The sequence below is a fragment of the Rhinoderma darwinii genome, chromosome 2, assembly GCF_050947455.1.
Source record: "Rhinoderma darwinii isolate aRhiDar2 chromosome 2, aRhiDar2.hap1, whole genome shotgun sequence".
Taxonomy (NCBI): Eukaryota; Metazoa; Chordata; class Amphibia; order Anura; family Rhinodermatidae; genus Rhinoderma; species Rhinoderma darwinii.
In genome coordinates this window covers 208517859-208532422 of record NC_134688.1, presented here as the reverse complement: position 1 = coordinate 208532422, position 14564 = coordinate 208517859, and the positions used below count along the sequence as shown (strand labels likewise).

General features: G+C 39.4%; 1 protein-coding gene across 6 annotated transcripts in view; it reads right to left on the bottom strand.

Annotated features, from left to right (window-relative positions):
* GPM6B (glycoprotein M6B) overlaps positions 1 to 14564 on the bottom strand; it is a 112731-nt gene that overhangs the window by 3576 nt on the left and 94591 nt on the right. For all 6 annotated transcript variants that reach the window (XM_075852788.1, XM_075852791.1, XM_075852787.1 and 3 more), the window contains 5 exons: positions 5861 to 6047; positions 4649 to 4805; positions 3902 to 4073; positions 2608 to 2681; positions 1681 to 1746 (listed from right to left, as the gene is read on the bottom strand). In XM_075852788.1, the coding sequence (XP_075708903.1) occupies positions 1681 to 1746; positions 2608 to 2681; positions 3902 to 4073; positions 4649 to 4805; positions 5861 to 6047 (656 nt within the window). The remainder of the gene's footprint in view (positions 1 to 1680; positions 1747 to 2607; positions 2682 to 3901; positions 4074 to 4648; positions 4806 to 5860; positions 6048 to 14564) is intronic.

The following is a 14564-nucleotide window of genomic DNA, read 5'->3' as shown; positions in this document are numbered from 1 at the left end:
GAATTAATATTCAATATTTTAGACCATTATTCTTAAATCAGTGTTGTTGATGCTTTACTATATAACATCTGGGTTTACAAAAAAACTACAATACTCAAGATAACAAAAAGAAAGGCCAAGCATGCAGAAAGACAATAATGTGTATTCACAGCAGGATAGTCTTTTATCCAGCGCCAAAAAAAAAAAAAACCACACTGAAAAAGGGGTTGTCCAGGGATAGAAAAACATGGCTGCTTTTTTCCAAAAACAGTGCCACACTTGTCCACAGGTTGTGTGTGGGATTAGCTCAACCTCATTCACTTCATTGGAGCCAAGCTACAATACCAAACACAACCCATGGACAGGCGTGTGCTGTCTGGAAGAAAGCAGCCATGTTTTCTAATCCAGGGCAACCCCTTTAAATATAGAATAACTACTATTTGTTTTTATACAGCATTATTTTTCTCCATTAAATATACAAAAGCCTTTGTGATAAGACGATATATAGCCTGTGTATATGGCCTGCTATATGATATATAAAATACAAACTAAAATATTGCAACACTTCCAAGGATATCCAAAAAAAAAAGTGATTCTTATCACTTTTTTGGATATGTTTGGAAGTGCTGCAGTTTTTTAGTTTGTATTAGATGGACTGTGGATCACGTCTGTTTGCTGGCACCCACTTGTATTTTTTTGAGTGCTGGTAATTTATTTTTTGATATATAAAATCGTAATCCCTAATTAGAAACATGCGTCTTTTGTAGGTTCCCCAACTGAACTATTTACACATTTTCCTCAACTCCCTTCAGGATGATCTAAAATAGGAATCTGTCCTTTATGGTCTTAAATGGGGTAAAAAGGAAAATGCAATTGGCTGATCTTAAAAAACCGCACACAATGTTGCAGAATTTCAAAGTCACATCACAGGTTACATTTTCAAGGGTCAGTCTGCCAATGGGGGATCCTCTCTAGGAGCCAGAACAGAGCACTGCTTTTACAGAGCTACTCCTGCTCTGGTGGACTCGAGCTGCCCATCTATTACATGGACAGCCATTTATCTCAGCAAAATCAGCAGTTTGCCGGGTGTCGGTAAAATCAGCAGATCGCTGCAGTATCCAAACTCTGCATTAGGAGGTTGTCTCATAAGAGACAACTTCTTTCAGTCAACTTTAATGTACTGCAGTTTGACCACAGGGAGACTAGTCATTGAATACCAAAAAACTAAATGTAGTCGAGTTGAGGGTTAGCTTTTCAGGGGCATGAATATTACGTTTTGCCAGTGGACTATGGGTTTTAGTTTGGTTACCCACGTTACTTGGTGGGCAGTATCTTGAATGATGGTTTAACCAGTTTTCCGGTTTACTCTTTAACCATTGAAGAACACCATGGGCTACTGACAATGTTTGTATACCTACACTTGTATGTGTGTGTGGCATATATCTATAGATTTTAACTGGTCCCAAGACCATACAACATGGGAATCATTATTTCATACTAACGAATGCATAGCTTGTACATACCAGGTCTGAAAATAAGTAGCTGAGCTATTGCTTTAACATGTTTTGTCAGACAGCTTGTGCATTTTTGTGAGCACAGCACCTTAGACGCTTCTAACAGCAAAATGTAAAATAAACCAACAACTTTAATTACTTGTAATCTAAGAAGTGACAATTACACGAGACCTTTATTCATACTCACCAGTGCAATAACTGTAGCACCTGCCCCAGCACAGGCCACAATAAAAAGGTGGTAGGACATGTAGAACTAGAAGAGAAATGACAGAATGAGCATATAAAACATACAGTAGATAAACAAAGCCTTATATTAATAAGCAGTTCAGCTGGAATGAAAGTTACAAGCGTCACATTTTTATATAATATGTTTAATCTCCTGGCCTGCCATAATATGCATAAGAATTAAAGCGGTTGTCTCAACTCAGCCTTTTTTAATAGAACAATAGATATAGGTATGGAAAGACTTTATATGGGTATAAATTTGCAAGTTGACCGTCTTAGATGACTGCCAATTCCCAGAACGCAAAACAGATCACTTTCTTGTGCACATAAGCTCCTTCCAATCATTTTTATTGAATTGAAGGAATCAGGAAAATGTTCTCGCTTCTAGATCATGGAATGTAGTTCCCATCCTGGCCACCAGTACACTGGTTCATAGAAATCAATGACTGCTTCAGCACGCACTGTACCCTACAGCTATCTTGCCAGCATACAGCGCATGACTGGAGTGGCCCCATTTATTTCTATGTGTACGTGAGGTTGGGCAGGGAAATACGGTGTATGCAGAGCCTGTGCACACTTTGTAGAAGCATGACTGGGGTAGGGAGGATGAGCAAAGAAGCTCTGTGCACGTATGAGCACCACTGGTGGCCATATGCAAAGGCAACATAGAACAAAGAGCCTGTCAGGAGGATGGTGACAAAATAGATACAGGAATAAAGGCATTTTCTGGAAATTAATTCCAATTACTGAAAGGTTTATCTTATGTGGGGGAACCCATATACATTGGATGTTTGTAGGGAGACTACCCTTTTATTTTATTTACCCCAAAATATTTCTGCTTCTCAGATTATTATTATTTGTCTTCAGTAATGGATTTCAGGATAAATACCTCATTGGTGCTGCAGATGTTCCCCAATGCTGATCCACAAGCTTTTCCAGGCAAGGCACTCCATGGAATGATACCTGTTTAGAAACACAATTATGTGAGCCCACTGCAAAAACTCAGGTGTCTTCTCTATTCTTCACCCACTGACCATTTGTGTCCAAACAAAGAATCAATATTATGGACTCTTAATTATAAGAAAAAAGTATGAATTCTGGTTCTTGACTAGGCATAACACAGAGGGGCAGATTTACTATTCAAAGTGCACTAGAATTCGGGCTCAAATTGCCGAGTGCCAAATTTTAAGACACGACACGTACGCCCTGAAGACGTAGTCTTGTGGAAAGGGTGGTGGCTTGAAACGTGCCACAATTGCGCCAAATGTTGCCACAATAAAACTGGTGTAAACTAAGAAAACCAAGAGGTGGTAAAAGAAAAAGTATCTAACTTGTCTAGCAAGATGCGTCAAATGTGTTGATAAACTTTGGGCATATTCTGTCTGGTCTAAGCTTACCCTGTCTAAATATTAGACAGCATTAGTAAATCTGCCCCAGTGTGTGTCCGTTTTTGCTGGAGTGTTCCGGTAATGTTATTCTCATTTCTCTTGATGTCAGTTCTTCTCTCTCTAGGTCTCACTCTAACTCCCTTTGATATACGACTCTACTCCTTTAACTCTCTCACATGCACCCTGTTCAAGGAAGAGGACACCTGATGATCCTCTTCTTCCCCCTGCATGCTTTGGCTTCTTCCTGCAAAAGTCCTGTCATTACAGAATTGCTGTGCTAAGTTACTGGTATTGAGAAAGTAGAGCATTACCTGTCCCTACTGGGTCGGCAATGGACCTATTAATAATGAAGGCAAAACACATAAAGACGAGCCTTTGTCCTCTGATGTCAATTGCACCTCTTGCTACATTTCCTGGGAACCTCTCATACACGGAGATAGGTAGAGATGGAGAAGGAAGAAACTATTCAGCAGTACGTAGAAACCGTTATAAATCTGTTTCTATTCAACAAAACTGGTTTGTGGCTTTATGGGCAGCATGGTGGTCCAGTGGTTAACACTGTTGACTTGCAGCACTGGGGTTCTGGGTTTAAATCAGACCAAGGACAACATCTGCATGGAGTTTGTATCTTCTCCCTGTGTCTGTGTCCTTAACACTCCAAAAAACATACTGTGAGGTTATTCAGCTTCCTAAGAAATTGTCCATAGTTTGTTTGAGAATGGGAGTTTAGATTGAGAGCCTCATTGGGGAACAAGGACTGTTGGCACTACATAAACAGAAATTAAAAAAACATACCATACTGCCGGATGTCCACACATATCTGTTCCGCAGTAGTAGTATAATTTACAGGCAGCCCTTTAAGAACTTCACAAGATGACCAGATGTTGTAAAACATGAAAACAGGAACTGCAGAAAAGCCAAACACTCCAAGCCAGGCCACCCCCAAGATGTAGGTAAGAAACACAAACTGATAAAGCAAAACAAGAAAAAATAAGTGCAACAAATTGTTAAACCAATATCCTCAAAACACAATTTATCCCAGCCCAAATATTCCAGACACAAGACTAATTTTAATATCACATTATCTTTTCAGATGCTCATCTTAGGCTCTATTCAAACTAGCGTCAAAGCTAGCTCTGAAAGATCCGTCGTACGACAGATCCATACGGTGACCCTATTGACTTCCATCGGGGGGTTCCTGTCATTTTGATAGCAAGAATAGCGCTACATGCTTATAATGGTATAAAAAAACAAATGAAAGATACAAATGTTTTCCAACCTAAGTGCCCAACAGATCCGAAGTGTCAAAGACCTAGGGGCACATATAGGAAAATAAGCAGATATGTAAAGCGTCAATGTGTGCTGCCACTGACATGTACAGTCATAATAATATTGTGTTAGCCTTCCTGTGGATTAACTTGACGGGCCTTTACCCATTTATTTTTTTTTAACAATAACTGTATAGATCTAAAAAAAAAAACAATCCTGCCTAACTTTCCAGGGTAAACTAAATTAACTTTTACAATGAAGCAGCAGTCTTACCATTCCACTGATGCATCGTCCACAAGCCGTGGTTTTAAATTCACTGTGCATTTCCTTCACTGCGCTGGTGGTGTAGAAACCCTCTGCCAGCAGAATGATTCCATACAGAAAGAAGAAGGAAGCAATTCCGTAGATCACATACTGCATTAACTGGATTCTGTAGAACAATACACATTTCATATAGCTTCACAATAGGTCGCGAAGATATTTTCATTATACAATCATATTTTTACATGCCTTTTTTTTGTGTGCAATGGATTGCTGGTGCATTGTGCAATCTCTGTGCATTTACTTGCAATAGGAGCGCATTGTGATGTGAGCTTATCGCGCTTCTTGGTTTATTATATTAATTATTTTTTGCGGAACGATTTTAAGAAATTCTACCTGCGAAGGTTACCTGCTATCACTACCCTAAGAGGTGAACATTACAGCGTGCACACTAGCTAGGCACTATAGACAGTAAAGTCCAAAATTCTCCTTCCCCAAAAAACCTTATGTCATGTCTCCAATGCTCTAACTGTGTAAGTCCATAGATAGTAAGAATGTTCAATAAACGTACACACTGCAAGGCCTGGTATAGATCACTAGGGATCAATAAACCCGTCTACTGCGACAATGTTACTATGAACAATGCCTTCTGCAGTGTTCACAACACCAGCATTGAGATATTACAGGTATAACTGTTGTACAAGTGTGTATAGATAACCGTGTATCCATGGCTTTATATTACGCAGTCCCTATAAGAGATCTGTAATATGGGCCTCAAACATTAGTCATAAAGAGGTTCCATTATAACGCTACGACAGCAGTTTCTGAAGACACGGTTATGTTACTGCCATGTATTAGAAAAAAATATATAAAAAGTTGTCGTACGTCACAATGTACCATAGGTCTCAAAGTCTTGGACATCTAAACAATGCTCAATCTTCTTTTATGGATATTGGTGTAAACACCCTTTACGAGTGAATTAGGTCATTTCCCTCCACTAAAATTGTAAAGATTGTTTTATAGACATTTACAGTAGGGTTTACATTTCCTGGATGAATGTAGGCGACATTACTACTACATTATCTTGTATAATATAAAAGTGTATGTCGATTTTGAATCCAAGTGAACGTTTCCAACCTTGTGTCACCATACTCTACAGATTTTTAGCCCGTGGTGTAAGGCCTTGACCTCTTAAGCATTTAGCAGTTCAATGTAAATACTCACACTTCAGTAAGAAGAGCGTGGTCACTGGCATTCGAGGAGAAGTGCTGTTCCAGGATGGACACGGTGGTTGCGAGGGCCACATGACCACACCCGCAGAAGAGGGCCACTCCAGAAAAGCACAAAATGGTCGCCACCAGTGAAGCATATGGAACTCCTCCCAAGCACTTAATACAGCATTCAAAGCAACCTGCACATAGTGAGAGAGGAAGGAATTAGTAAAGATGGGGACCACTTCACACGAATGCATACAACGGCTACTGTGGCAAGCTGTGCTGCAGCTGCAAGTAGTCTCCCCTATTAATAAAAAACTAGGTCATAAGAACAAAGGATGCCATGTTGGGACAAAAAAACATACCAACACTACTAGAGAAAACTACAACAAGGCGGCACTGTGTGAACGGGACAGATATACATTTCCAGTCAGGTCATCCACATGTATAAAATTGTCTTTTTGTGTTTATGGAAAGCAGTTGAAGGCACTTTCATTTCCCACCACATAAATCTAGCAAACAAGCATGTAAGATATACGCATGGCTTAGTCCGCACAAAATAATTCATTATACAAGAGGTGGTGGCAGACATAGCAAAACAAGGTGGCAGAACACTGTGTGCAGCCTGACATTAATATTCTGCCTGGCGGGCTCATGAGATGAACTTCCAGCACTTGGTATTCTTCTGGGACATTCACACTGTAAATCTGACCGTCTAAAATAGATTTGAAAGAACAATGCATCCATCTATCCCATCACAGCTGTGGAAGCAAATCCAAAGCACTATATAAAAGACGAAAGTGCAACAACTTCTAATGTCAGATGTTACCTCGTGGTGCTTTACTAGTTACCACCACACTATATGGGGACATTGGACACTGTTCATAGAGATCTAACGATTCATTAAGTACCGTACGACTTTTGGGCAAGGAGAGGAATTTGTTGGTAGATTTTATTTATTGTTGAGTGTTTCTAAAAAAACACAAAGGTACAAGTACTATGGGCATGTGCGGTTTGTTGGGATTAAAGTGTATTAAATGTACTAAATTATAGGATTAAAATTAGAGCGACGTTTTATAATCAGTCTTATACCAATGAGAAATAGTAGGACTGAACAAGTTAGACAACTGTGCATGAGATTGATAAGATGCAACAGCATCATGATGCCAGTAGAGTAAGATGGGCAAGTGAGATGGTATAGCCTGCAAACTGCATGTTATAAAAAGCTAGAATTTATAAATTGCACATAGTAGTGGTATAGAAGACTGCTTAGGCAAATCTGTTTTTTTTGTTGTTTTTTTTTGTTTTAAAAAAAAAAAAAACAAAAAAAAAAAACCCTTTCTGTAAATTAGAGGATACCATTTATAAATCTATCTTTTAATACCAACATTTGATCTTACTATAAAAGAAAGTGATCGGACCTATCACGCCTTTTTAATGCGACACCCTAGCATACAACCCACTATATGTCACGTCTGTAGAGAGTACTATAGCCAGCCGCACACCTCTCATATACATTAAAAGGGATAATCTCCGTAAGAAGAAAAAAAACAAAAACCATGCCCCTCATTTCTAGGAGTAATAACAGAGGAACGGCACAAGGCAGAGTTCTAAGAAAATATTTTTCAGAATAGTTATTTCATGGGGAATATAAGTATTTACTCAAATAGACATGTCAGGGGAGGTGACAAGTTCTCCATTAAGCTAAAGAAGGCCAAGGAATGATAGATTATGCATTAAATTCACAATTTAGAAGGGTCTGTAACATGCAGAGAGCACCAGACTCAGAATATGCAGCACTGAGGCGGCACCCACCAATGGTTTTATACCAAGGACAGTCCATGAAAATGAGATCAATAGGGACCTGTCCATGATGTCCATTAAGCTGTAAATATTAACAGCATAGACTGGCACTACTGACCTAGTTTTTCATGTACTTTCCATTAAAAAAAAAAAAAAGTCAACCACCCTGCTTTATAGTCTGGTGACTTCTAATATACTTTTCAGTAGAAATATTTTTTAAAAAACAAAAACACTTCATGTACGGCCGCCTACAATATAAAGACAAATACAAATACAAATAAAACTTTCTGTAAATTTTTCTGCTCTCGCCTTGTTATTCACAAAATGAGTGAAATAGAGGCGATAGGAGATGTTGATCCATTAGAACTAATAAACTGCTAACAAGTAAACCAACGGATTAGCAAGGTTTATAAACATATCATAGACTGGTGATTTATTTTGTTATTTATCAGCTTAAAAAATGCTTTAGAAAATTATTTAGGAAAAGCTCCAACGGCAACAGGATGCCGTTATCCGGACAGTTACCATACTATAGCTCTTAGTCATATTCTGAATACATGTCCCCAGTCTTCCTCCAATCAGGGTTTCTATACATCCATTTCATGATAAGTTGACCAAACGTCAACAGCTGAACAGTGTCTACCCCTACATGTCCAAGACGGGTCATGTAAATATCAGTTAGCTAAAGCAAATATTTTACCATGGGAAGCATTTCATAGCCAATGGCAGATGAGATGTCCCCTCCAGTTGTCACAGAGTTCATTCTCATGCGTTCTAAGGAGACGTTACCATTGTCTAAACAATCGCTTAACATTTCAGTGCAGTGAAATACAAAGCATATGTTGCTTAAGACACAAGGTTGTACTTTCTGGCGGGAGCTACTTTTGGAAAAATAAAAATAAAAAAGTTTTCCACCAGCATTATCCAGCTGTTTTATCACTATAATGGATGTTCTCAGGGACTGGATATTCCAAGAATACGGTGTACTACAGAAATATGCAATATTGAACAAGTATGAAAAAAGTAACAAAAAAAATACATAAATTGTTCTATGGCACCTTCACTGCCTACATGGAGCGGAGTCACAATCTGCCTGGTCTCCTTATAAGTACCAGCCCCGCAGGATCCTGTAATATCTAGTCTATTAAAGCACAAATTGTAATAGGAGCGGAGATGGTGCCATAATAGTGACAGATGATTGACATGTACTAGGGAGGTCTTACACGGCCCAACCAGACAACGTTGATCGGCGCTCGTTTGCACCTTTCACAAGGAGCTAGTATGGGGACGAGCGCTTGTTACTACAATCGCTCGGCCCTATACATTTGTATCATGTCGGCAACACGTCTCCCTGGTAATACAGGGGATGTGCTGCCGACAACTATAATATTTTCGGCTGCATAAACAATACAAATCAGCCGATCAACAAGCATTTGATCAATCATTGGCTGATCGTTGCCCTGTTTACACAGGACAATGATTGGGAACGAGCGTTCTGGGAATGCTCGTTTGCCCGATAATTGGCCGGTGTAAAAGCGCCCTTAGCCTATCCACAGCATAAGAAAATCATAGTATATAACTTTCTCACTATAATGGCACCTGTTGATGGGAGTCTGTTGCAAGGAAGTTAAAGGGGTTTTCCCATCAGAGACATTTATAACATATCCACAGGATATGTCAAATGTCAGATAGATGCGGGTCCCACGCCTATCTCTAGAACAGGGCCCCCTAAACTCCGTTCTACTGCTCTGTGTTGTGGCTGAAGCGTGTCATTTCCAACCATTAAGTACAGAAACAGCGTAGCTCGTGGAGCTACGCTGTTTACGTAACTCCTAAAGCAGTGAATGGAAGCAGCGTAGCATGCGAGTGACGCAGTTTCCGTAATTTATGGTCAGAAATTGCGAGCTTCTGCCACAACACAGCAGTAGAACAGAGTTTAGTGGTCCCTGTTCTAGAGATAGGTGCGGGTCCTAAAGGTGGGTCCCGCATCTATCTGACATTTATGACATATCCTGAGGATGTGTCATAAACGTCTCTGCATGCTCCTTTAAAGGTGTTTTCCCATCAGACAGACTGCCCACCCCTGTTCCATACCACTGGGGGAATCCAAGCAATGGGTGAGGGAGAAAGGACGACCATTTTTTTCATTGAAGGCGACTTCTTTTTTCTGGAAACGCATAAATATATATGTAGATCTCCAATGCAAGTGGCTAGAGGTTCACCTTTGTGAATACTACACTTTTTACTAAAATAATTGTATACATTTTACTACAGTATGCTCTGCCAGTTATACTGCCCTGCTATATTAGGAGTTTGCTCGTCGTCTGAAAGGGAGACATTTTTACTAGGGAAATGATGTATTACGAATGCGTTTTTGGTACCATGTATGCCCTAAAACCAGTACATTCCCACATTGTGCCCTTACAGGCGAGATTATAGAAAATCCCACAGGTTACATGCAAATCCTAAACGTTGGCTGTAGAGATGGACTCGCTTCCAAGATTTTTGGCCTAAAGGGTCACTAAACTCTTAGGCAAAAAAAGTAAAAGGAATAACTCCGATATAGCAGCCAATTCAGAACTGACATGTGCTAGGCGAGGGAGTAGAGAGGGATTATGTTCTTTTTAACACATTGCAAGCTTTACTTTACCCCGACAGAAACTTTTTAATAAGAATACATTTACCTGGCAACCAAAGGCAGTTAGTCATCATCAAGATGCAAACTGCTTGGTGTGTCAAACACTGGCTGCAAATAAGACTTTCCACTGATGCTAAAACTCCCAATATACCACGTGTAATAAAATGGTGAGCTCGATTATACCAACCAAGTGTGCACCATGTAACCAAACTTATTAGTGACCATCTACAAGGACAGACAATACCACATAAAAAAAATTAAAAAAAATAATCCAGCGAAATAACATTTTTATTAAAAAAAGAATCTGCATTGAATCTAAGCACTATAATCTATAAATCACTGAGCTGCATTTAGGACTGATATAATCCGTAGATTACCAGTACACAATAGGGGATTAACCGATGTGACTGGAAAGTTAGCGAGATGACAGAGACAAAGCGAGTAGATAAAACTATTGGACAATCTAGAGACAGATGTGGGTCAGCTCAGCTGGTTACAAGGAAATATCTTCCATATGGTACCAGGGGCACTTTTTTTTGGGCCATGCTTCTTGTTTATGAGTGGGTTTGTGTGTGCACATTGTATGGGTGTGTTTGTCTATCCTCAAACACGTATTCCAGGCACCAGGTGGGCAAAAAAGTACCACTGGCTACTTTTGGAGTTGTTTTCGGTTGAGGTCTATATGCACTCTAATGACTGGGCTACTAAGAAAAAAAAGTCAAATTGGCTCCTGGAGTATTTGAACTGGCTTCTAAAAGGGTAAAGTTTATCCAAGATCCCACAGAGGTGGTCTTTCAAGTTAGATGCTCACCATCATCTAGCATACACAATGAATCTGTGTGTTTGACAAATAACCATTACGTTGAAAAACTGGATTCACTGATCACTAAGCCATGTGACTTATGAGCAATTTGTGAGGCTTGGTGTAATCGAGTAATCAATAACGGTTTTTAAAGAGGATCTGTCATATACTTATGCCACCCTGTCTGAGGGCAGCATAAAGAAGTGATAGCATGCTGAAATCTGCTCCTGTCACTTATTAGTTAAGGTTTTGTAGTTTAGGAGTATTTAGTGCTTAAACTTTACTCCAACAGTGAAAGCATGAGTCCAAGTATATTCATGCTGCCCCCCCCCCCCCCCAATTCAGCACCTGATTGACACTTTTCTCCCCATTACTGTGCATAGGGAGGAAAATGTCAATCAGCGGCTGGTGGGTGGGGGGAGGCAGGGGGAGCATGAATAAGTTTGGACTCATACTTGTACTTGCAAAGTGCATCCAGCACTGTATGCATAAGTACGAAATTTTCCTAAACTAATAAGTGACAGCACGCTGAAATCACTGTGCCGGTCACATCTTTAGGTTTCAAATCAATTTATTATATTTCAACAAAATTTGGATACGCAACATGCATATTATATAGATTCATAGCAAATTGTAACTTCACGCAGGAAGTTAGTCTGTCAATTCTTTATGCTGCCCTCAGACAGGGCTGTATAAGTATGTGACTGATCTGCTTTAACCCTCCCCCTTTTTGTTAAATTAAAAACAATAAAAAGGGACCATTATTTTGCATTATTTGTAAGGTTATATTCACTTTTACACATTAATCGAGTCTCTTAAAAAATACATTAAATGATCTTTGTCTAGCGTCCGCAATAGTCCCAGACAGAATTTCCAGATCATGAGAAGAACAGAATCTAAATTTTAATGTTTAATCTGGAGGACAGATGGACGCAAATCAAATTTTACTGTGTATCATGGCAAACACGAGTGATACATTTAATAACTATTCTGTCCAGCACCAGATTTATAGCGCAGGGGCCTGTAGGCACATTGCCCTACGGTGATCAGTCACTGCAAGAGAGCGAGGGCCAGTGTCCATGGATATTACAGCTTACACAATCACTTGCCTACCCCTCTAAAACCATAGGGATATACCTTTACAGTTCAGATTATTAGAAGAGAAGACCACCTTTAAATTACATAAAGGGGCATAATAGCCAATCTGAAGTTGCAAGGGGACATTTGAACGTTAACTAAAAACTTTGAGCTTCTTAGTATAAAATAATTACATGTAATGAGAACATGGCACTCAAACTGTTCCACAGCTCCATTAGGCCGAATTCAGACGACCGTAGTATATGTCCGTGTGACGGCCGTTAAAACGACCGTCACACGGACGCATGTATTTCAGTGGGGCTGTTCACACGGCCATTGTTTCAACAGACCGTGTGAAGGGTCCGTTGAAAAATAGAACATGTCCTATTTTGTTCCGTTTTCACGGATCCCTTGATGGACTCAAGTCTATAGGGATCCGTGAAAATGGGACCTGCACGGGGCAATTCGGACGAGTTTCCCCACGTTCGTCTGAATTCGGCCTTACTGCAGTAAATATCCGAATACTTATCCCTATATCACGGACCATAAAAATATACATATATGATGTTATATGGCTAGTGCCCCAATACAAATTTTGTGCCTGTGGACAAAGCCTGGATATTCAAATACAAGATTCATGCATCATAGAATGAATGGCTTATACTGCTCTATAGTCTTCAAAAGCCCCAGATTACATATTTTGCCATTCGCTGATACCCTCGTCATTAACTCAGCCATCTGGTGTCTAGCAAACGGTACAAAATCTGTTTTCAGGACCAAGGTCTTAAATTGCATGGTGTTGCGGAATTATTCACTTTACTGTATAGAACTTATGAAAATGCAAATTTATTTTTTCTTGATTTGGAAAGGGAAATACCATCTGACTAATATTTCATATTCTGTAAGTGGGTCACAGTGCCATTCATTACCACCCCATAAAATAATGCAGTGTTTCCAAAGTGAATAATACAGGACAATAGACATCATTCTTTGCCTGTTCACACACTGTTATTAGTTCATGGCTAGAAACCTCTGACCTAAATTGTATGTAAAAGTATGGAAGCTATATAAATAAAGGTCATTATTATGTAGTGGCACCAGATTCCGCAACGCAGACCAGTGGCCCGGGAAAAGTACAAAATTGCGAACGAAAACAAATGAACATCAACAATAAAGCAAATGTAGAGAAGACTTTACTCATTAAAAAAAAAAAAAAAAATATCGGAAAGCCACTGGATTTCAGACAAAATTTAGACGTACCAAATAAAAACTTTGTTGTGACTAGTAAACCTAATGGAGTAAAAATATAGAACATAATGTAAATCTTGAATTATGACCACAAGCATCAATCAAATGCTCCCAATTAACATCCTGAGCAATCAGTTTTTACTACAGACAAGACTAATGTAAAATATATAATTTATGAAGACTCTCGACATTGAGCCGTTAATGGTTTGTACAGTAACACATTTCCTATATGCAGGCCTGGCACACAGACGTACCAGGAGTTCCAATGATCATTCACCTACCCTCCTTTCGCTGCCTAATCCACTTAGTGGTCGATTTTATTTGATTCCCTAGATTGCCATCTGCTTTTACTTAGCAGCCACTTTGGATACAATTACTTCAAACCTACTAGCAAAAACCTCACCCTATATTATCATTAGTATTTGCTACGCGGTCATACAAAGCTTAAAAACGTGAAAGAACTTCTGAACATAAATCATAAATGTATGAATTCTAATTCTTCCCTCGTGCAGTTTACACATTCGAAACATTATTTAAAAAAAAAAAAAAGAAACCCACATCAAGTCATCAAATTGGATCTCAGGCTGGGTTCACACAACCTATTTTCAGACGTAAACTAGGCGTATTATGCCTTGTTTTACGTCTGAAAATACGGCTCCAATACGTAGGCAAACATCTGCCCATTCATTTGAATGGGTTTGCCGACGTACTGTGCAGACAACCTGTAATTTACGCGTCGTCGTTTGACAGCTGTCAAAAAACGACGCGTAAAATTACAGCCTCGTCAAAAGAAGTGCAGGACACTTCTTGGGACGTTTTTGGAGCCGTTTTCTCATAGACTATTGAAAACAGCTCCAAAAACGGCCGAAAAAACTGCACGAAAACGGCGCGAAAAACGTGAGTTGCTCAAAAAACGTCTGAAAATCAGGTGCTGTTTTCCCTTGAAAACAGCTCTGTATTTTCAGACGTTTTTGGCTCAGCGTGTGAACATACCCTCACTGTCTAGATAGACCAAACAAATTGTTGACTTTGTCCCTGCAGACTTGCCCTATTTTACCAAATATTCAGGATGGACACAAACTATAGACAGATAACAGAGATGAAGAAGCCTGAACCAAAACCAGGTGTTTAACTGCAACGACAATA